The 23,838-nt window shown below is 33.8% G+C and overlaps 1 protein-coding gene across 4 annotated transcripts in view; it reads left to right on the forward strand.

Moving 5' to 3' along the window:
* Positions 1-23,838, forward strand: part of NRK (Nik related kinase) — a 128,163-nt gene that overhangs the window by 88,049 nt on the left and 16,276 nt on the right. For all 4 annotated transcript variants that reach the window (XM_026488162.4, XM_057313442.1, XM_026488160.4 and 1 more), the window contains exons 14-23: positions 1,941-2,048; positions 5,024-5,091; positions 7,284-7,378; positions 10,303-10,400; positions 11,404-11,768; positions 13,316-13,652; positions 17,001-17,187; positions 17,641-17,796; positions 20,681-20,824; positions 22,755-22,913. In XM_026488162.4, the coding sequence (XP_026343947.1) occupies positions 1,941-2,048; positions 5,024-5,091; positions 7,284-7,378; positions 10,303-10,400; positions 11,404-11,768; positions 13,316-13,652; positions 17,001-17,187; positions 17,641-17,796; positions 20,681-20,824; positions 22,755-22,913 (1,717 nt within the window). The remainder of the gene's footprint in view (positions 1-1,940; positions 2,049-5,023; positions 5,092-7,283; positions 7,379-10,302; positions 10,401-11,403; positions 11,769-13,315; positions 13,653-17,000; positions 17,188-17,640; positions 17,797-20,680; positions 20,825-22,754; positions 22,914-23,838) is intronic.

The following is a 23,838-nucleotide window of genomic DNA, read 5'->3' on the forward strand; positions in this document are numbered from 1 at the left end:
TTTAAATCAAGGGTAAAATGAAACAGAAAAGCAGTTTCCAAAACATTTTGTATTTGCTATATGTATGTCTTGTCTCACTAATTTTCCACCATTTTACATAATTAGTCAATGAAGTCTCTGCATAGAACATGACACAAGTTAAATTCATCTCTGTACTCTTTTGACATGCAAAATGTTAATATCTTTATCTTATTTTGGAATAGTCAAAGCTTCATTCTTTCAAATTCTCTAATATAAGTGAATATAATTTGGCTGGAGTTAATGAATTCAATCAGGCAGATCTAATCTGACACCGAAGGGTTTGTGGGCTTTATAAACGAATTAGTGAGGTCAATGGGATTAGGAGAGCACTTGTTTTCTAATACTTCACAGCATTCATTTAAATAAAGGAATCCTAAATTAAACCCTGGTATCAACATTCATTTATCTAATAATAATTAATGTAGTAATTACAAATGTATCTTGTCAGAATGTCTGGATAAGTGAGTCTTTTGGCTTGTTCATTGAGCCAATTAAACAAATGTTATTTCCCTAACATATTTAACTTGAGAAAAGGTAAAAGCAACGAGCAAAGGCCCAAAAGGGGAAATGGATGTCTACTCCCAACAGAGGGGGAGATAGAAAGGGAAAGAAACCATATAGAGAAGTGAAAGTATGAGTCTAGAGTAGGGATATTTGCCTGAAATTAAGGCATCTAAAAATGCTAGTGACTAATTTCAATGAGGACTAGTAACAATTAAATTTAATGGGTTTTGCATTTATGGAAAAGACTTGTATGCAGCCCTGCAAGACTCATAGCATTGGTAGCATGACACATGCTTATTGTCATTCGGTGTTTTAAATATACATGTGAGAAGCCATTCTAAAATCGATGAATACCCACCATTTGCATCGACTTGGATGGAACTGGAGGGGATTATGCTAAGTGAAATAAGTCAAACAGAGAAAGACAATTATCATATGGTTTCACTCATATGTGGAGCATAAGCAATAGCACAGAGGACCATAGGGGAAAGGAGGGAAATCTGAAGGGGGAAAATCAGGGAGGGAGATGAACCATGAGAGACTATGGACTTGGGGGGGGGCAATCTGAGGGCTTCAGAGGGGAGCAGGTGGGGGGAGGAAGGGGGTAACAGGGTGATGTGTATTGAGGAGGGCACATGCTGTGATGAGCACTGGGTGTTATACATAACTAATGAATCATTGAACATTACATCAAAAGCTAGTGGCTAACTGAACATAATAATAAAAAAATAAGATGGAAGAAAAAGTAATAAATAATAGTTACCAATCCCATGACCCTAGGATCTTGTATAAGCATTCATATTTTATGTGTGATTTTTAAAGAAAATATAAAAAAATAATTTATACTAACTCAAAGTCATAGATCTTTTGAATTGCCTAAAAATTTGTTAGTATTTAGAGATGTATGTGAATTCTTCAATTAACTAAAGGAAAGGAAACTCATTTTCATTACTCTGTATGAGTTGAAGAAATAATGTTGATTGGCTTAAATATGAAAACAAAAACTTTCTTAAACTCCTGGAGCTCAATTAGTGAGAAATATTTGCACTGCTGCATTACAGATCTTCATTGCACAGGAGGACCAAACTTCATAGTTATAACTGCCTACTAAATGTGACAGTTTGGGGTTATGAGTTAAGCTTTAATCAAATATTCTTAACCTGGGTCCAATAGATTAGCTGCAGGTGGTCAATGATCCCCCTGAAAATATATGCAGACATGTGTGTCTATATGCAGTTAGATGCTCCTCAGATTCTAAAGGGAATCCAGAACCAAAAACTATTAGAATCTACTGATTTAAATCAATTTTAATATTTGAAAATTATTCTTTAAAGTTGTACATTGTGAAGATAAAGTTGCTCCTACCATTTGCATTTTAACAATTAAAATATTTATTTTCCTTTTTTGTTTCAAAGGACAAAGGAGATGAATCATCAGACAATGATGAAGTATTTCATTCAATTCAAGCTGAAGTCCAAATAGAACCACTGCAACCATACGTTCCAAATCCTAAAGGAAATGAGGTAAGTTTCTCAGTATGTGTTGCTGTGACATTAATAAGTGCCTAGAACAGTGGTTCTTAAACTTTTTGGTCTCAGGGTATCTTTATACTCTTAAATAATGAAGACCCCAAAAAATTGTTTATGTGGATGGTGTCATTCAATATTTAATTAATTAGAAATTAAAATAAAAATTTTAAAATATTTATTCATTCATTTCAAAGTAAATAAAAGTATTACATGTCAACATAAGAAACAAACTTTTAATAAAAAATAACTATTTTCCGTTTTATTTAATGGAAAACAACTGGATTCTCATATCTGCTTCTGCATTCAATTTGTTGCCATATGTTTACGTTGAAGTATATGAGTAAAACCTGGCTTCTCACATATAAGTAGTTGGGAAGGGAGGATTTTCATAGCTTTTTCAAGTAATTGTGGATATTCTTTGATAATACACCAAAACTACAGAAGTGGAATTTAAAACCCTATCAGTGAAATTTTGCATATTCAGAAATATTAAAATCCAATGTTCTATTGTATGCTATGAATAGATGTTTTGCTCACGTACAATTTTGTATTCTCATACGTTGGTCAGTTGGAAAACATTGGTTCAGTGTGTATGTAGATCTTTCCAAGTATGTACACATTTCATTCTACAATGTCAATAAATAGCATTTGTTAATGTCACCAGTTTCATCAGAAAAATGATTGAGTATTGATGTCAAGTGTGTGGTGACAGATGATAAATTTAAAATTTTAATTTTCACTTCAAAGCTCAATTTTAGCATTGCTAACAAATAAAATCAGTTATTTTCCCCCTTGACTTGCCAGGCTGACTTCACTGATTTTAAAGAAAATGCCTGCCAAATACCCAAGTTGAATAATCATAGTTTGTATTGTCAGTCATTCTTTTAAGTAAAAATATTCCCCATAAAAACCTTGTGTAGTTCAGCTTGTAACACAATCACACATATCTTTTCCCTTGATTGTTCTGTTATGTGGTTTATGACAGGGTCTGGGTCATTTAATCTGTGGTTTATTTTTTTACACTTATATGAATAATCAAGTCAGTCCACATGTCTAGGTTGACTTCTGTTTTCACGACTATATTAACAAGCATTTAGCATAGGGTATTGGTGAGGCCCAAGTTGCAGTTTCAATTCCCACGTGGACAGGGTATTATCATCATAGCCAGCATTCCTAACAGCTAGCCATCTAAAAATTCTTGGTCACCAAGGATGAGCAGGTTGCTGGTGAAAAACAGAAATTCTTGCCTTACTAATAGTGGGTCAGGAGTCTCATTGTTGTTCTTAATCTGCACAAGGGCCCAAGTTCACTATATATCTTTCTTCTAGATGCTTCAGAGTAGTCCGCTATGATGTCTTTCATGGACATTTTTCCTTTTTAAATATGTTACTTCTGATACTAACAATCCTCTCAAGTGAATAACAGAGTATTGCTTTATAAATACTAACCACTGGCAGAAGGAACATAAGCTGTATTGTATTATTTAATTACAAGAGGCCTTATGTCTCTCTCTCTCTGCCTTATTAAATTATGACTTTATTCCTACTCTCAAATAATGATTATTACCTTAAGCGTGTGTTTTTAAGCAGGAAATATAATGAGTTGTGCCTGATTGACTTGGAATGCATCATTTGCCTTATATATGCTATTCTTACTAATCATCTTCCCATTTTTTGGACCAAATACAGCCAATTCATATCAGACATTAGCTTTTCTTATTTTTGGCCTTTATCTTTTCTGTGTAATCCTGGTCTCTGGTTTACTAGTGTCAATTAACTTTCTGAGATCAGTTTCATAAACCAAGAGGCCTAAACTGGGTCAATACAATGCCAGGTATCTGAATCAAATGTGGAAAAAGTCAGATGCTTATCGTGCATACTGCCAAACATATGGTTATATTTGGAAGTGCTCATTAGCAAAACATGTGAACAATTAACAACATTTCTCATTTCTTACCCATCTGTCAGAGTTTAAAGACAACCTTGATAAGTCAGTACATAGAAAATAGTGTAGTAATGGTAGTGTAGTTTCTAAAAACTATAGAGTGACTTTATCAGCATGAAAATAATAGATTTTAAAAAAATGTAACACGTTTAATTTTTCTTTCTAAAGAATCTACTGTGACTGCCTTATTGAATGTCAGAATAGCCTTTTTTTTAGTTAGCTAAAAACTATTTTAAGTAGAAACCTGATGATATAAAACTAAATGAGGCAAGACAATACTATGTGGTCCTATCTACTAATGTTGACAGAAAATAAATCTGCCCTACTGATGGATGTTGGCTTATTATATGTGCTCTTTCTCAAATATTTTGCTATATTAGATGAATGAATAACTAATAGAAACCAAAGTAATTCATTTAGAATGGAAAAAGTACTAGAACACTGATTATGACATTACAGTCCAATTGTAAAGTGAAAACAACATAATTTCTTGAAGGTGGGACACTTTTGACACTTGAGAGATTTAATTGGTGTGTTGTATGTGTGTTACAACTTTTAAAAGTCTAGAGTTAACTTAAAAAGGTGGTTGAGAAGTTTGAGCTTAAATTCTGAATGAGAAATCTGGGCTTGATATAAAAGTAATATGAAAACATAGAGCATTAAGTTAGCAGTTGAGGGACCTACATTCTGATTATAGATATTCTTTAACTGGATGTAAAATTCTTAAAAAGAGATTTTTCCTCTCTGGGGTACAGATTCCTCAAAAATAAAATTAGAGTGTTTGGTTATATAATCTCCAGAATATGTTATTATACTAAAATTTCAGCATACCATAAAAAAATATGGTTAAGCAGTTCTAATGTTATAAGTAATTATGAAAATACAATTTAGTTAGGAAAATCAGATTTATAAGTTGGATTTTTAGTGACCTATCTCTATATGAAGAAATGAATTTTTGCAATAAATTAATAACTCAAAAGAATTTATGGTAAAAAATTTCACCAAAGTATTGCATTGTCTTTAAGGTCCAAGAAAGATCTACTTCAGTGCCTTATAATCAGAATTGTGCACACCGTGTCAAGTTCTCTTCAAAGTATGTGTCTCTGATTTTTATATTCAAATTACTCACTATTTACTATCACATGGAAAATTACAGCATATATATTTGACACTAAGTTTTATGTAAAGTCAAAACTAAAACATTAATAAAAACATCATCACTAATGATATTGTCAGCCTGTACTTAAAACCTTAACTGCAGCAACCCATTAACTAGATCTTTCATACCTGGACATACTGCAGTCTCAGTGTCATTTAGTTTAATAAATAGCTGATAAGATCCACAATTTATTAAAAGAAATGTCAAGGAATTCTTTGACAGCTTTCAATTAGTACTTTATAATAAAAAGATGTGAAACTTCATGTGTATCATGTACTTCAATTATACATTTTACCATGTAGTACATCATGAATATCATATACATGTACTACATGTTAAAATACACACACAATTCCTAATTTCAGAAACTAATGCCATGGAATGGGCAAGCTTGAAATGACCTATGGGAAAAAATAAATCTAAAACTCAGTATTATATCAATGATATTTTGTACTGGTAACTATTTTTTATCTCTGTAATATTGGTGATCATCAGTAATTTTCAAAGATCATATTTCATATTTTAGATGTTATGTGCAAAGTGTTATATTTGAAAGCTAAATAGATTTATTTACTTGTTTATTTATTTATTTAAAGATTTATTTATTTTATGGGGGTGCCTGGGTGACACAGTCATTAAGCATCTGCCTTTGGCTCAGGGTGTGATCCCAGGGTTCTGGGATTGAGCCCCACATTGGGCTCCCTGCTCTGCTGGGAGCCTGCTTCTTCCTCTCCCACTCCCCCTGCTTGTGTTCCCTCCCTCGCTGGCTGTCTCTCGGTCAAATAAATAAATAAAATCTTTTAAAAAAAGATTTTATTTATTTTAGAGAGAGAAAGAGCACAAGTAGGAGGGGCAGAGGGAGAGGGAGAGAGAATCTAAAGCAGACTGCATGCTGAATGCAGAGCCTGATGAGGCTTGATCTCACAACCCTGAGATCACAACCTGGGCCAAAGCCAAGAGTTGGACGCTTAACTGACTATGCCATCCAGGTGCCCCTGAAAGCTAAATTTTACCGTAGATTTTCCTTGAAAATCATACCCCCTCCAACTCCAGATTATAATGGAGAAAACTTAGCCTATATTCATTCATTCAGTCATTCAGTAAATATTTATTGAGCGTCTGTTATATTCAAGATACTGGACAGATTGCACAGAGTTGATGGTATGTAGTATGTATACTACTACCTCATTATTATTTAAAACCCATATATTTATGTCCTTAGATTTAAGGTATGCAGAAGTCTTGGAAAATTAGAAAGCAAGATTAGGAACTTTTGCTTTCTCTGCATTCAGTGAATAAGTTGTCATGGTCCTTCTGACCACAAAGGGAGAAACCAGTTTAATTCTGTATATCTTTTTGGTATCATAGGATATATCTTTAATAAAATCCAATACATAAAAATTAATATTACTGTCAAACTAGAATTGGCTATTCCCATTATAAAAATATTTTTAAATTTATGAATAGCAAATATATTATCTTGAGTTTTTCCTGAAATTTGGGGTCATAGAAAAGACTCTTGTCTGTTCTAAGCCTATATCAATAACCAAAGCCCTTCCTATATAGAAATTACAAAGTGACATAAAATTTAGCAGCAACAGTCCAAAAAAGCTTTCTAAATATTCCCTGAATTTGAATATTAAAAACTAAAGTATCCTATTTGTATGTCCAACCATCTATCTAAATCAGGAACAAGACATTAAAAAATGCTAATTCCAAATCAGAATGATAATAGTGGAATATCTGACATAACAGTAACAGCTTCTCATCTTATTAAAATCCTCATGTACACTATAATGTTTATCACTGTTACTAGGTATATAATAATGTCTGAATATTACCTTAAAGAAAGTTTATTGAATTTTTAGAAATTAAATATGATATGTGAAGGAAACATAGTCTATATGGAAACATTTTATTTATATTTTGGAAATTGTTTCTCCATTCTAGATAAAATAGCACATTTGAGGAAAAATGGAAATTTGAAAATATTGCTTAAGCTCTACTTCTTTTTAGTTTGATATATACCCATATACCTAAAAGTTTGTGTTGGTCTTGATTTTGAGCTGTACATTCCCTTTATAAATATTAGGACATGGCATATGCTTTTCTGTCTTTTCATTTAGTGTTCCTCAGCAGTCTGTTTTGGAACAAGCTCAGAAGCCCATTGACATCAGACAAAGGAGTTCGCAAAATCCTCAAAATTGCCCAGCAGCATCAGGTGATTCAAAGCACAGACTTTAAACAGTCAAAACACAGAGCTAATGTTTAACAGTTTATATTGCAGAAGTGAAGAAAGAACTTCAAAAAGGAATGAATCAAAAGTGTTAGGGAAGCCACATAGAATTAAGACCAAGAGGCCATTGAATTTGGCAGTTGGGTGGTCAGTGGTGACCTTTGAGAAATGGAAAATAATTTTTCTAAAGTTTTTTTCTTTAAGTTGTGTAGTAATTAGGAATGTGTCTAGGGAGGTGGGGGGTGCCAACTTTGGTCTCTGTACCATATGTGAAAAATATGGAAAAGGAACTTGGAAGAGGCCTTTCTAACAGGCTAAAATTTATAGGCAATCCTTAAAAATATTGAAGTAGTAGATGGAGTAGTTGTGGGCATGTGTTTTATTTATCTATTTATTTCACCACCCCAAAGTAAAATATATACAGTATCTCATAAACATACCTAAATGTTACAAATTGATGTTTTTACTCAAATACATGAAAAAGTAATAAAATCATAGGAAATGACTTCACAATTTGTTATATGAATTTCAAAACAAGTGTTTTGAGAGTTTAGATAAATTATAGATTTTTGAAATACTGAAATAAAGCCAAAAGTTAGGACTTAGATTATAAAATCTGGCATTGTGTACTTGTAAGCAATCCAAATAAGTTCAGCAAGGGCAAAATGCCTGACTGAGTTCTCAAGTCATCTATAAAAATGTAGAATACAGACTTTATTAAAATGTTAATAATATAAAAGATATATAGGTGTACTCTACCAAAATCAAATATTTTGAAGACCTGAACTTAAAAACCCCGTTCTTCTTGGGAGACTCAGATAATGGTAGAATTCTTTAATAGTCCTGTCATGCAGAAATTTTATCTTATGAGAAATAAAATAAACCTGAATCAAAAGTAACTTTAAGAATATTTTCCCCAGAACCTTTCTGGTTTGGCTAGGACTAATTTTACTAATAGTGGGCAAACACCTAAAAATTTAAGGTTTATTCATTCTGCCTTTTTCCAAATCAAGAAATTCTAGATTAGGTCCCAAAGCAGTCATGAACATTGGTTGGGAGGAGAGTGAGTAGGGGATAGCTTCTGTGTAGATAATAGCTGAGGTTCTTTGCAGCTCTAAAATTCTAGTATTTTATTGTGTGTGCTACCTAGACCATTTGAAGTTCCCATGAGATTACATAATTTATTATGCAGGAAACCAGAACACCATACTACAAATTTGCCTCAAAATCTCAAACACTCATCCAGACTTCTTATTTAGTCTAACAACACACACAGGGACTTGAGAAAAAATGGTTTTCTGAAGAAAGATAATAAACCGCAAAAGTACAATGCCAAAAGTTGCGGACACAAATTGCAGGATGTATTCCAGATAATACACTCAAAAGATAGCAATATTGTAAATACATGATTTTTGGAGTTGTAGGGTCTATACCTTGACTATATATAGAGCAAAGTTGCAAATAAAAAAGGGATAGAACTATTTATCTTAAAATCCAAGCACATAAAAAAATAAGCAGGGATATAAGTGCCCCCTTGGTGAAGCTTTTTCTAAGTATACTCAGCCAGATCTACTGATTTTTGAGCCTAAATACTATCACTGAATTTTAACCACAGGTGTTATTTATTGTACCATAATCTTAATATAAAAAAATCCACACTTCTAATCCAGGTACATTTGCATTTTTAAAGATTGTTTTTTAATTTTTAAGTAATCTCTACACCCAATGTGGGGCTCGAACTCACAACCCCAAGATCAAGAGTTGCATGTTCTACCAACTGAGCCAACCAGGGGCTCCTAAATTTGCATTTTAAATGGAAATATTTACACTATGGAATTAAGCTGCACATTGTGATAGCAACTAGCCAAATTAAAACTAAACTTAAAATGTTAACCCCTCAGGCACACGGGCAATATTGCAAATGTTCATGAACCATGTGAGACTATTGGCTACTGTATTAGACGTGCAGATACAGAACATTTCTCTTACTGCAAAAAGTTCTAGTGCACAATATCACTATAGAAAGATTCCCGGCTTTATAAAAAGGGTTAAGTTTTGTCTCTTTTCAATGGTTTGCTTTTCAACTGTATTGAAATACTTCAGGATATATCATTGAGTGGAAACTGGGGGATTAAGATTGCAGAGTCATATAGGGGGCATATAGTTTTGTGTTTTTTTTCTAATTTTTGATCCATATGAATGTATTATTCAAGCTTTCAAATTAATAAAACATAATTTTAATAAGCAAAAAAAAAAAAGATTGCAGGGTCAACTGTCCTCTTGAGAATTTTGTCTAATCTATCATCTTCTAATGCACTGCTGGGCTCTTTTTTTACTGGTTAATATGGGAGGCCAGTGATACCACCTAGCCCTTCCTATTCTTGATACATACTTTTTTTTTAAGATTTTATTTATTTATTTGACAGAGATAGAGAAAGAGACAGTGAGAGAGGGAACACAAGCAGGGGGAGTGGGAAAGGGAGAAGCAGACTCCTCACTAAGCAGGGAGCCCGATGTGGGGCTCGATCCCAGAACCCCAGGATCGTGACCTGAGCCAAAAGGCAGATGCTTAATGACTGAGCCACCCAGGTACCCCCATATTATTTTTCAAATGAAACTGTCTACCAGTCTTACTGAATCTTCTCACACAAATAGAAATATTTAGCAAGTGTACACTTAATATTGAAAACAGAAAAGCCATGTAGATCTACAGACAACAAACCTTGAGCCTGTCACTACCCCTGCAAACAGAATCTAGGATCCTGGCCCCATGAGAATTTATTAGGTGATATTTCCTGAATGGAAAAGGGCTACAAGGAAAATACCAAGGTATTGAACTGGTACACTATAAAAGTGAAGGCAGTGGCTGCAATCATAACTCTTACTAATGTCTTTTTGTCATTCCACAGAATCTTCTTCTGAGGAAGAGAGTCCTGTGACCGGGAGGAGGTCCCAGTCATCACCGCCTTATTCCACTATTGATCAGAAGTTGCTGGTTGATGTCCACGTAAGTTTCCAATTTAACTTTTAACACATTTATCTGTTTTTTTTTTTTTTAGTATCTTTAGACTTAACATTTTTTCATCTTCACTTGAGGGAAAGACCAAAGTGTTTAGTTTTTTAATTAATCTTTCAAAGATATATTTCCATTGCTATGTGAATATACAGAATATGAAATCTAGAAATTAAGTTTGAAATGGAGAAACATTTAATTGATCATAAAATTTTTATATTCACATTCTTTTATCAGAATATATTCAGAGCGGAGTGATAAAAAAGTCTTTGTAGAAGCTAATCTCAAATCAAGGAGTAGAAGGTAGATGTTCACTTTTTGTCTAATATAATTTCTTGGATAATAAGGCAATGCATAAAAATAAACATTTGGGAAGAAATAAAATGCCCTCTGAAAGCATAAACATTCTTTCAATTGTTTTTACAGTGTGCTTTCAGGTCATTCCATTTTATTTTTGGAATTTTTCCTACCCTACCACATACACATCTCTTTCAGATTGCCTAAAAGTTGCTTATAAACTTACCATACTTAAAGGTTGATTTATATTAATTTGTTTCTTGGAAGTGTTTGACTTACTTTAAGACAACCTATGTACAAAACTGAGCAGGGAAATTAACATATCAATTTTAAGAGCTATGTGTTAATCTTAATATCACAGAATAAAATGAAAGGAAAAAAATAGCTGTATCTTCTATAGAACATCAAAGCTGTTCTACTCTCTATCACCCAAATCAAATGTCTACTCCTCAGCCGAAAAGTAAGGGTAATAAAAAAGAGTAAATTTTGCCCTGTGTGAGCCAGAAAGGCCATTACTGATCATAGCCTAAAGTTTGGGTTTTGGCATCTCATCCTCACAAAAATGTTGCTTTATCTAGTGAGTAAACACCTTCATTTCAATTGAAAATATATTTTAAAATATTGTCAGCTTGGAAACTTTCCCATCTAGAAGAAAATGAAAGGCTACTGGAGACTACATTAACCTTTCTTGTGCACACAGGTTCCAGATGGATTTAAAGTAGGAAAAATATCACCCCCTGTTTACTTGACAAATGAATGGGTAGGCTATAATGCACTCTCTGAAATCTTCCGGAATGATTGGTTAATTCCTGCACCTGTCATTCAGCCACCTGAGGAGGATGGTGATTATGTTGAACTCTATGATACTGGTGCTGATACTGATGTTGGTGATGATGATTCTAATGATGCTTACGAGGACACCTATGACCATGACAATGGCAATGATGACTTGGATAACAAGGTTGATCAGGCTAATGATGTTGATGAAGACCATAATGATAATGACAATGATGAAGCTATCGATGACAAAGACAGTAATCATGATGATGCTCCTTGTTGGCCAAGGTTGGTTTTTCTATATTATTTGCACTACCAAAGTTTTAGAATTTCAGAACTATTTGCATCTTTCTTTTACTTTCAAATTTTATTACCAAGAGGGTGAATGAATTGCACTTGCATATTATTAAATGGTTGATTTTCAATAATAGATTTTAAATTATTTTAATACAAAACACTTAATTTTGCATTTTTGTATACTATATTTTATTTGTATTCAAGTATTAAGTTCTTTATAACTGCAATTGTTGATATTTCTATTAAAATTAATGCTACTGAATCATCTTACCCTCTAAAACCACAGTGAGTATATGAAACGAGGTGACAAATAGTGTGCTACTTAATAACTGTAAGATGAAGCCCTGATATTTGCAAACAAAATCTCCAAATTCGCTGAGAAAAATGAATTGCAACCTTGATTTTCACTTGATAATTTTAGGCTGAAATGTACTAACAGCATTATTCTTGGAATTCTGCAAACTGTTGTAACTAAATTCAGTACTCATTCAATTTTATCTTCTTACATAGCAGCTGCCAAAAGTGGTGATATTTAGTGAAGTGATATTTTTGGCATGCCACCAGTTGTTTGCTATATATATAGTTCCTTTCTCCTGTTCTAAACAGGCCAGTCTGTTCTTATTTACATATGCTCATGGTTTGTATTCAAACTGTTCTCAAAAAGATTACTTAATATAATAAATGTTTACACTTGTAGAAAATGATTAACAATGAGAGAATTGTTTGCTTTATAATATTGAAATCCATATATTGTTTTGTTAATTTTCAAATGTTATTGGGTGGATATACATGGCAGAACCGGCTACAGATTACTCAACATTTTTTCTTTTTTGACAAATAAAAAAATCTACCAGGAATTCCATCATCAAATAAATTTGCTTTTAAGATTATCATAGGTACCTGGATATGTTGTCTTTTATGCAAAAAATCATTGTGACATTTGGTAAGGTTGGTGTTCTCAGCAACTAAATAAATGACTATCTTAGCTTAAGGAGATCTATATTACTGAATTTCCTGGTGGTAGTAATAGAAAAATCAATGGGATTCTTTAGCAAAGTAGTCAGTACACATTAGAAAATCAAGGCACATGTTAAAATTAACAGAAATTAAATATATTGCAAAAACAATTATTCAATTATGTTGTAGTTGTGCCAAAAATATGGGCTTAATCATTTTTGTGGCTGTGAAGTTGCTAATGCATGTAGTCTATTATTTAAGCAACCCCCCCAAAAACAAAACATATTTTTGCTGCTAACCTAACACATGTTCCTAATAAAGTATGCAAGTTCTCTTCCATCTGCCATCCATGTGCAGTCAGGGAATTGGTGGTGGCTATGGTGTTAATTCAGTATTTAAGATTGACAAGATATAGGGATATTTTTCTTGTCCATATCATACTGGTAGTGTTCACGTAGAGCAAAAACATTCCTAGAGATAGTACGTATGTATCAGATACACCTTAATTCTGTTTTATTTGCTGACTTTCAAATGTGTTTGTGTTCAGTGGCTTTCTATCATTAATTGAATCTTGTTGTCAGATCAAGCTGTGGCAGAGATGGAAGCTGCAAGCAAGATGGTAGAGATGTAAGTGATGGTGGAGAAGAGACCTGTAGCAGCTATGGAAGTCAGAGAGTCAGTAGAGGCCATGGAGAAAGTGTAGCCAGTGGGGGCAGTGCAGCCATTGGAGACCATGAAGAACTTGGAGCCAATGTAGGCAATGGAACAAGAGTTAAGGAAGTTAATGGAGGTAAGGGAATCAGTGGAACCAATGAAGAAAGTAGAGCCCTTGAACCCAGTGGAGGAGAAAATTGCTCAGAAACAGATGGTCAAGGATTGGAGAGACCAACATCCCAGGACTTTGAATATCAACAGGAGGTAATACACCATTTGAAAAGGAGAATGAATTCCTCTCCTTGTATATTTGTTTTTTCATGTGATATGTCACAGTTTCAGTCATTCCAAACATGTTTTTAACTTCTATCCCAAAACCTTAAACATTTTAATATATAGCTGTAGATCTTTACTTCTTCTCATTTGGATGGTTCCTATTTACTCCCAGGGACAAAAATGCATTTTTTGTTTGCCTTTATTACTCAGATCACACATTTGGGATAGTGTCTTTTAACACATACAATTTTTTTCTGGGAAGTTATCATTGTGGTAAAATTTACATAACAGAATTTTCCATCTTAACTATTTCAAGTGTATGATTCAATGGCATTAAGTACATTCACAATGTTGTACAACCATTATTACTATTCATTTCTATAACTTTTTCATCATCCTAAACAATTAAACAATTAACTTCCTATTATCCCTCCTACCAGTCCCAAGTAACCTCTATTCTACTTTCTGTCCAAGTACCTTATATAAGCAGATCATACAGTATTTGTCCTTTTGTGTCTGGCTTATTTCACTTAGCATAATATTTTCAAGGTTCATTCATGTTGTAGCATGTATCAGAATTTTCTTCCTTTTTAACACTGAATAATATTCTTTTCTATGAATATGTCACATTTTGTTTATCCATTCATCTGTTGCTGGACACTTGGGTTGTTTTCACCTTTTGTCTATCATGAATAACACTGCTGTAAATATTGGTATATAATTACCTGTTGTTGGAGTGCCTGTTTTCAATTATTTGGGTTATCTACCCAGGAGTGGAATTCCTAGATGTAGAATTGCTAGAGTGGAATTGTTAGATTCCATTTTAACTTTTTGAGGAACTATTAACACATACAATTTAAATGTAAGTAATGTATTGTGTTAGGTAATGAATTTATCATTCACAAAACATTACTGACTTTATAAATAGGTTGAACACTACATCAAAAACTAATGAAGTACTGTATGATAACTAACATAACATAATAAAAAATTACAAAAAAATTCTCAAATAGTATCCAGTGTAGACTGCATCTCATTCATAGTATTTTTAAGTTTGGCCTGATTAGATCTTATTTCTGTCAGAGATTTTATATTGTCACTAATGCTTTTTTCAAGCCTAGCTATTGACTTCATGATTGCTACCCTGAAGTCTATCTCTGACATCTTCCTTATATCCAAACTGTGGAAGGAGCTGAGATGCCCTTCAACAGATGAATGGATAAAGAAGATGTGGTTCATATATACAATGGAATATTACTCAGCCATCAGAAAGGATGAATACCCACCATTTGCATCAACACGGATGGAACTGGAGGGTATTATGCTAAGTGAAATTAGTCAAGCAGAGAAAGACAATCATCATATGGTTTCACTCATATGTGGAACAAAAGGAATAGCATAGAGGACCTTAGGGGAAGGGAGGGAAAACTGAATGGGAAGAAATCAGAGAGGGAGACAAACCATGAGAGACTCTGGACTCCAGGAAACAAACTGAGGGTTACAGAAAGAAGAGGGTGGGGGGATGGGGTAACTGGGTGGTACGTATTAAGGAGGGCATGTGTGGTGATGAGCACTGGTTATTATATGCAACTAATGAACCATTGAACACTACACCAAAAACTAAATATGTTGGCTAACTGAACATAATAAAAAAAAATACTCAAATAGTTTCACCAATGCTAGATCAATAGGAATGATCTCAGAGAAGATTTCCTGGAGTGTGTAGTATTTGAACTAATTCTTGACAAATAGGAAGTATCTGGATATCTGAAAACACAGGTGAGATTCCCGACAGAGGAAAGACCATTCCATTTTTCCAGCCTGTTGTCTTATCACACAAACTGGCTTACAAGATGCCATGTTCCTTCATGAATTAGTGCCCTGTGCAAGCTGTTCCCTCTGTCTATAAGGCTGCCCCCTCATGTCTTCTCTGCTTGGTTTATTAGTCATTCTCATGATCCAGCTCATATAAAATCTTTGACTTTTCAAGATGGAATTATATACCCCTCCTTCTGTGTTTGCAAGCATTTTGCCTATAGTTTCATTTTAGTACTTGTGACATAGTATTTGGTTATTAACTTGCTTTTCTGTCATACTAGATTGTGATCTCTTAAAAGGCAGGAACTATGTTTAATCCATTCTTGATTACTTTTCTCTACCCACTCACCCAATCCCAGGACCCAACCCCGGACTTGGTTTATGATAGACGCAATAATTATGGAAGAAATCAATGAAGGAAGGAAACTTCCTGGTTTCCAATGGGATAGCAGTATGAGTTGGGAAAGTCTCCCCCCAACCCCGTCTCTCTCTTTCTCTTTCCCTCCCTCCCTACTTACCTGTCTTAATTAAAGACATTAAAACAGGATGTCCCATCATCTTTTTCATAGCTCCCTCAGGTATCTCCAATGATTGCAAGGAATGTTTTTGACATTTACACAGTGAGTAGGCATTCCTTTCATTTTAATTTGAAAGGACATGTTGCTATACAACACTTTTGTGGTTGGAAAGGTCATAAAAACAAGTCTTTGACAGGGCAGTACAGCTCTTTTGATGCCAATAATCACTGTTTAGATGCAAAGAAATGCTTATCAACAGACAGGCTTACCAAAAACAGTTGGTATGTTTTTCCACAGGATATGGCATCCCACATAAATTCTGTCACATTTTGTGGATTTTATCCTTGAGTTTCTTCTACGTAAGTTAATGGAAGCCAACTAGATTTTCAGTAAGGCATGGTCACACCCTTGAATTTATGTTGCTTGATTTTCCATCACAAGCTTTGTCATTTGGCAAAGTAAAATTAATACCCCCAACTCTGATGCTTTTTTATTTTTTCAAGTGGCTGTTTAGGATAGCATAGCTGAACATAAGCTTTAGAATCAGACTTTGGCTTCAAACTCTGGTTCCCCTAAATTATCTCTATGATTTGAATAAATTATTTAATTTTGTTAAGTTTTTGTTTCCTTATAAGTAAAATGGAGTTAATTACACTTATTTTTTGGGTTGTTGTTAAGGATTTGCAATAATATGTAAATAAAATAACCAGCAATATAGCTAGTATATGATAAAAATTCCACTAATATTAGGTCCCAAATCATACTGCTAGGGATTTTCAGCTCCTTGAATTTTTCCTCTGACATCAGTTGTCTTAATATAGGTTCTCTCTCTTCTGATAACATTGTTGAATTCTTCTGATAGATGTGGATTTTAAAAGGTTGCAGAATTATAGATGCTACAAATTTTGCATTCGCTTTTTCAAATGACCTCTAGGCATATTATATTTCTTTAACAGTTAATCCCTGAATAAAGTCAAATTGATTTTCGATCGTCTTTTAGGAGCCCAGTGGTAGAAGCGAGGCCTCAAATGCCATTGCTTCAGTCGCTGCACCAACAGCACCTGATGACGAAAATGACAGCATTGACATATCAGAAGCATCAACACAATCAGGTTTTTCTGCCAGCCACTCATCTCCTCCCAATGGTTCTGGGAGGGCTGCAAATGCTGACTTTGCCAGTGCCATCTGTAAGTGTGTTTAATATAATCTCCAAATGCTGCAGTCTGTTCACACTTACAGAGTTTGACCACTGGTTCATGGTCTGAAAAGAATGAAATCATTCTGATGTTCAGTTAACATAAATTCAGATGGATACATGCTTTAAAAAATATACTCCTCACTGAGTCTTTATGGCACCTGAATTTAAACTACAATTGACTAATTGTGTCCCTCATCTGGATTTTCTTTTGCAATCTAATCATGGTAACTGGAAATACTTTCATATTCAGATGTATTTTAACCAACATGATTTGTGTTTTCTGATGGTTTAGGAGTTATTGCAATGATACCTCCAGGAAAAAGAAAATGCAGTAAAGGAAAAGAAACTTTTCTAGGCTGTGTCTTATTTGCGGAAACATTCAAGCACACATGGTGTATACACAAGTCATTTCTCCGAATATCTTCCCCTTACTTCCTCACAGTGTATGCTGGATTAGTGGAAGCACCTGAGAAATCACCTAAGCGACCCTCTGAAGTCAATGTTAACCCACTATATGCGTCTCCTGCATGTAAAAAACCACTAATCCACATGTATGAAAAGGAATTCACTTCTGAGATCTGCTGTGGTTCTTTGTGGGGTAAGTTTGGTTTCTTAAAACTGAGTTGTATTTTTTAAAGAATATATTTTTTTTATCAAAGCGGCAAACTTGTGAAAAATCATAGATGTAAAATACTTGTTATTACCAAACCATTATCAAATAAAAAATATATATTTATAATAACTAATTTGTTCCTTTCTTTTACTGACTTATTTTAACTCAGTGCAGTTTGATGCTTGAATTGGCATTCCCTCCCCTTTTAATTGTTTTTCTTTTTAACTTGAATTGACTATACTAAAACATAAAATTGGACTAGGTTATGATTATTTAAAAATTTGAGCTTAGTATTTTTACTTTAAGGTAGTATGTAGCATTTAATACCTAATGAGATAGTATAAGACATATTTCTGTATGTTCTTGTTTTTGCATAATCTTGTAGATTTGTAGAGAAAGTTCTCTCAATAATGTCTCATTTTTAATGTTTCAAGTTTTTATTTAAATTCTAGTTAGTTAACATATAGTGTAATATTACTTTCAGGAAGAGAATTTAGGGGCACCTGGGTGATTCTGTCAGTTAGATGTCTGCCTTCGGCTCAGGTCATGATCCCAGGGTCCTGAGATCGAGCCCTGCATCCTGCTCCCTGCTCAGCATGGAGTTGGCTCCTCTCTCTCCCTCTGCTCCTCCCCCTCGCTCGTGCTCTCTCTGTGTCTCTCTCAAATAAATAAAATCTTTTTAAAAAAAAAAGGAAGAGAATTTAGTGATTCATCACTTATATATAACACCCAGTGCTCATCACAACAAATGCCCTCCTTAATGCCCATCACCCATTTAACCCAGACTGCTCCCACCTCCCCTCAAGCAATCCTCAGTTTGTTTTGTCTCTTTTATGGTTTGCTTCCCTCTCTTTTTTTTCTTTCCCTTATGTTCATCTGTTTTGGTTCTTAAATTTCACAAATGAGCGAAATCATATAGTATTTGTCTTTCTCTGACTGAATTATTTCACTTAACATAATACTCTCTAGCTCCAAACACATCACTGCAAATGGCAAGATTTCATTATTTTTGATGGTTGAGTAATATTCCATTATATAGATATTATATATATATATATATATACATATATATATATATGTATATATATATCACCTCTTTATCCATTCATCAGTCAATGGAGACTTGAGCTGTATCCATAATTCAGCTATTGTTGATAATGCTGCTGTAAACATCGGGGTTCATGTATCCCTTCAAATTAGTGTTTTTATATTCTTTGGGTAAATACCTAATAGTGCCATTGCTGGATCATAGGGTAGTTCTACTTTTAACTTCTTAAGAAACCTCCATACTGTTTTCCAGAGTGGCTGCACCGGTTTGTATTCCCACCAACAGTGTAAGAGGGGTCCCCTTTCTCCTCATCCTCACCAACATCTGTTATTTCCCGTGTTGCTAATTTTAGCCACTCTGACAGGTGTGAGGTGGTATCTCATTGTAGTTTTGATTTGTATTTCCCTGATGATGAGTGATGTTGAATATCTTTTCATGTCTATTAGCCATCTGTACGACCTTTGATAATGTCTTAAATTTGATAGACTTTTCAATTCTTTGCTCTAGAAGAATTATAAACACATTGGTAGGGCTCAGACAATATTTTACCTCAACCCAGTGTGAATCATATATGAAACAGAATAAATAAATGGAAGGAGGGGAGAAATTCAAAGTAAATGCCAACCTCTGATTGGCAATTTCATAGATTTTGCTTAATGTATGTTTGAACAGGGGACAGAATTTTAAATTAAAGATAGAGCAGTGTAGCAAACATTGTAGTTATATGGATTGAATAACTTAGAAAAAAACATGTTACCCTCAAAGCTAATATATTGTGTCAGATAACAAGAAAGCAGAGTTTACTTCATCATCATTTCAGTCAGGCAACTACCCAGAGATCTAATTGATGTCCGATAATTCATTTTTATAACTTGTGGTTTTATATTTTGAAAAAATAAAAGATTACAGTCAAAATAGACTATACTTTCCCCTCCCTCTCTGATTACCCTTTGGGGGGAAATGGAATTCCTAAATTTGCCACAGGCCATTACTTAGAGAACTGGTAAAGGACAGGATAGAAAAATGAAAGCAGAGACACTTGCCTTTTCTCCTTATATTCTTGAAACACAAATAGTCTCCAAGCAGAAGGAAAACACTGAAGTGTTCTCCATTTATTAATTGGCTGAGTTTTTCCTATGTCTCAGGTTATGGGGGAAAACTCCCAAGGTGGTTTGAAGTGTATTCTAATTTAGCTTAATCTTTTATTTCAGTCCTCTCATTCAGTCTTTTAACAGTGTTTATATTTGAATAGAGCCAGCAGACAAAGAGAGCATAGGAATTTAGGTACATAAAAGTAGGAACTACTTTCATAGGTATTTTGAAGTGTAAGTTTTTTTTTAATATATGCATGAACAGAGACTCACTCAATTTAAAAACAATTTGTATATAATTATTGTAAAAGCATTAAACCCTTATAATTAGGAATGAGGAATCAACTGAATTGAATTCTTCGTATGCACTAGACATCCTTTAGGTTTAATGGTAATTTTCAAAAGGATTGATTAATTTTTATAAAGTTTGGGACACTGCTAAAGGGTGGTGAGATATTTGTAAAGTTCTCCTTTTGAGATGCCACACCAGACACCAGCCTGTAGAAATATTGCCAGAAGGTATTATCTTCTACATTTTAATGTATTTCAGAGAAATTTGTTCTGTTGGTAGAGAGTTCACTGTTACACAGTATGAGGTTAACATCAGCCTAAAGTAGTATGTTATCTTTGCATAGATCAGCACACTGGAATTGCAAAAGTACTAATATAAATTCAATTATAAAAATGTAATCTGACCTAATATAGAACCTTTCTTTTTATATGCAAACAGGAGTGAATTTGCTGTTGGGAACCCGATCTAATCTGTATCTGATGGACAGAAGTGGAAAGGCAGACATCACTAAACTGATAAAGCGAAGACCATTCCGTCAGATTCAAGTTGTAGAGCCACTCAATTTGCTGATTACCATCTCTGGTTTGTTTAAGAACTAAAATTAGCTAAGTAATTATGTAGATTAATTAGGTTCCAAACTAGGCTAAAGACTTTCTCAGGTGAAAATGTTCATAGGAAAGCACTTTAAATATAACCTTAAATTGGGACACTAAACTTTCCTACTTGTGTTTTCTTATCTATTTACAGTTTAAACTAACTTCTCACTCTCCTTTGATGTCTGGATATTTGATTGTAATACACTTCACCTAGGTCATTTGATAAGAAAAAAAACATGCCATTTACATCTTTCAGGTCCTTTCTGAGCAGCCACCTGCAATTTTACAACTCACAATTTCACCCACCCATGTGCAGATGACCACATCCATCATATACTTTCCTGTGATGTGCTAGAAGCAACGAAGAACAAAGTGGGCAATACTTGGATAAAAATGAAACTCTGTTGTCCCTGGCACAGCCTTACCTATCATGAGGGCCTACAGATAGGATTAGTAACAAGAATGGATACCCTAAGATGTCTAACTTCTTCCCACATAGTAATTGAACTTCTTATTCTTGGTCAGTCAGAACCTGAATCTCTGAATATGAAAGAGCAAGTAAACAGATGTTAATAATAATTGTCATTACTAAGCATTACTTGGTATTAGAAAACACTAGTACTAAAGTCAAATATAGGCAAAGGACAACTGACAAAGTGATAGAAAAAGTTTAAAAATGGTTTCACTGTAGAATTAAATTATGCTAATTACAGTTATTTATATGTGTTTTCATGCTTCCTGTCTATACCTAATTTAATAGCTATATGGCACATTAATTAATGATTATGTATATTCCTAAAAATTATTAATTTTGCTTTAAGTTTTGGTTAGGGGAGAAAATCCCCTATAGATATGCTAAAGCTTCATGATTTTTTAATCATGTTTCATTTTCATTCATTTATAATTGTTTGAGGTCCACAGATGTAACGTTTAGATTTTGAAATCATCTGGGTAGCTGAGAGACTGCACATCTGGATAACAGATTTCTTTACTTTTTATCCAGCTTTCTCTAACCCAAACGTGCCCTTTTTAATGCTTAAGTTTTTCTCAAATGTGGATTGTTTTTGCATTGAGTAACACTGAGAACACCAGTGTAGAAAGATACCTAATAGTTTAGAGCACACATTTATTCTACCACTTAAGAGTAGAATGGAAACAGACATAGATGTCTGAATTCTAATGCTGCTTCAAAAAATGTCATGTAAAAACATATGTAAGATTAATCACATAAGAATCTTATTGTTGAGCCTAGAAATCTTATAACAATAAACTGTAAAAAATGAATATAAAGTCACTATGTATGAAAACAAATGTGTAATTCAAAGGCCTGTTTTTCCTGAAGAATTGTAAGAATTCGCTGGGATTTACAATTAGAAAATAAGCAACAAAGATAAATTTGATTGAGGAAAAAATAATAAAACTTTAGTTATTTTGTAAGTATGCTGGAATGAAAGAGCACAAAGAGACCCTTCCCGCTAGCTCTGAATTCCTAATAGTCAATACATAAGACGTTCCTCTCATACATACATACTACCAAGGACAGCTTCTGGGTCTCCAAATCCCAGAAGGATCATGACTTAGATAAAAGCCAAAATATAAATGAATGGATGGTAATTCTGTTGCTGCACCATGGCAGTCTTAACTTGTCCCAAAGAAGTATTTTACTTCTCTTCAGACAGGCACATAGGCAGCTGATAGACATTTTGACTATCTCTTGGAAGTGAGAGACTAAGAAAGACTTTGCTATCATATTTACAAATTCTGAAGGGAAGAATCTAGTTAGTGTAGAGTTTTCTAAAAGTGCTTTTTACTTTAATGAGAACATTCGGTTAAAAGGGCAAAATACTTTCATTGTTTTGTTTTTCTAGTATATGAAAAAAATAGACTGAATTAAAGCACTGTATCTTACCTATCAGGCCATAAGAACAGACTTAGGGTGTATCATTTGACCTGGCTGAGGAACAAGATTTTGAATGACGATCCAGAAAGTAAAAGAAGACAAGAGGAAATGTTAAAGACAGAGGAAGCCTGCAAAGCTATTGATAAGTTGACAGGTTGTGAACACTTCAGTGTCCGTAAGTCCCATTTTTTTGTTTACTGTAGCTATATAAAGTTTGCTTTCCTTCGTTTAGTAAAGTACATTGTTGTGAGAGGCAAAGTAGATAAAGAAAAGAATTTACAACTTTCTATACAACAATGAGTGAATTTCACTGAGACAGTTTCCAGGTCTTCTATGTCACAATCATGGCTGTTGAGAAAATATTCAGTGACTTAAATAGTTACTGAAGTTAAGTTTGATTTACTTTCTCACCTTTCTTCCCTTTCCAGTCATTCTAATTAGTCCCGATGAACTGATACTTCTTTTCTTGCCTCGATATAAATGTTCTTGATGTATCTTCAATAACCTGCAAGGAGATTCATATGATACTCTCTTTTCTTGAAACAGCAGTAAAATAGAATCACATAATAATTCTACTTTCTTAAACTGGAAATTTTATCTTAATACTGACCAGAAAACTTTGCAATGAGTCCAATAGAAAATTCTTCAGTGGTTTGCTGGCTCTTGCTCCCGCTGTCAATATTCATGAGTATAATTGCTAAATATTTTCTGTCTGATTAAAGTGTTTTCATATGTCCTATCTCTTTACAACCATTCCCTGCAAAATGAAGTAACAACTCCATGGTCTCAGAATCCTTCACTCATCTGTCAACAGCTAGAAATTGATGTTATCCCCTTCTGTTCTATTTCTGAAGCAAATCTCCTCTATTCTCAGCCTTTGTTTTCTTCTTTACTTTTCACTAATTGCTCCTTCAGACAGAGCTAGTGGAATAGGTAAGAGATAGCTGGAATCACATAATATGAGTTTTAGCAGAATATTGCTATTCTGACTGACCATTTCTGTTCTGAAAATAATATGCTTTTCCAGAATAGATTTGTAAGTACACATACACCATTAAAGGGAGAAATGAGTACCCAGACAAATCAGGAATTAAATAAAT

This window comes from Ursus arctos, chromosome X (assembly GCF_023065955.2).
Source record: "Ursus arctos isolate Adak ecotype North America chromosome X, UrsArc2.0, whole genome shotgun sequence".
Taxonomy (NCBI): Eukaryota; Metazoa; Chordata; class Mammalia; order Carnivora; family Ursidae; genus Ursus; species Ursus arctos.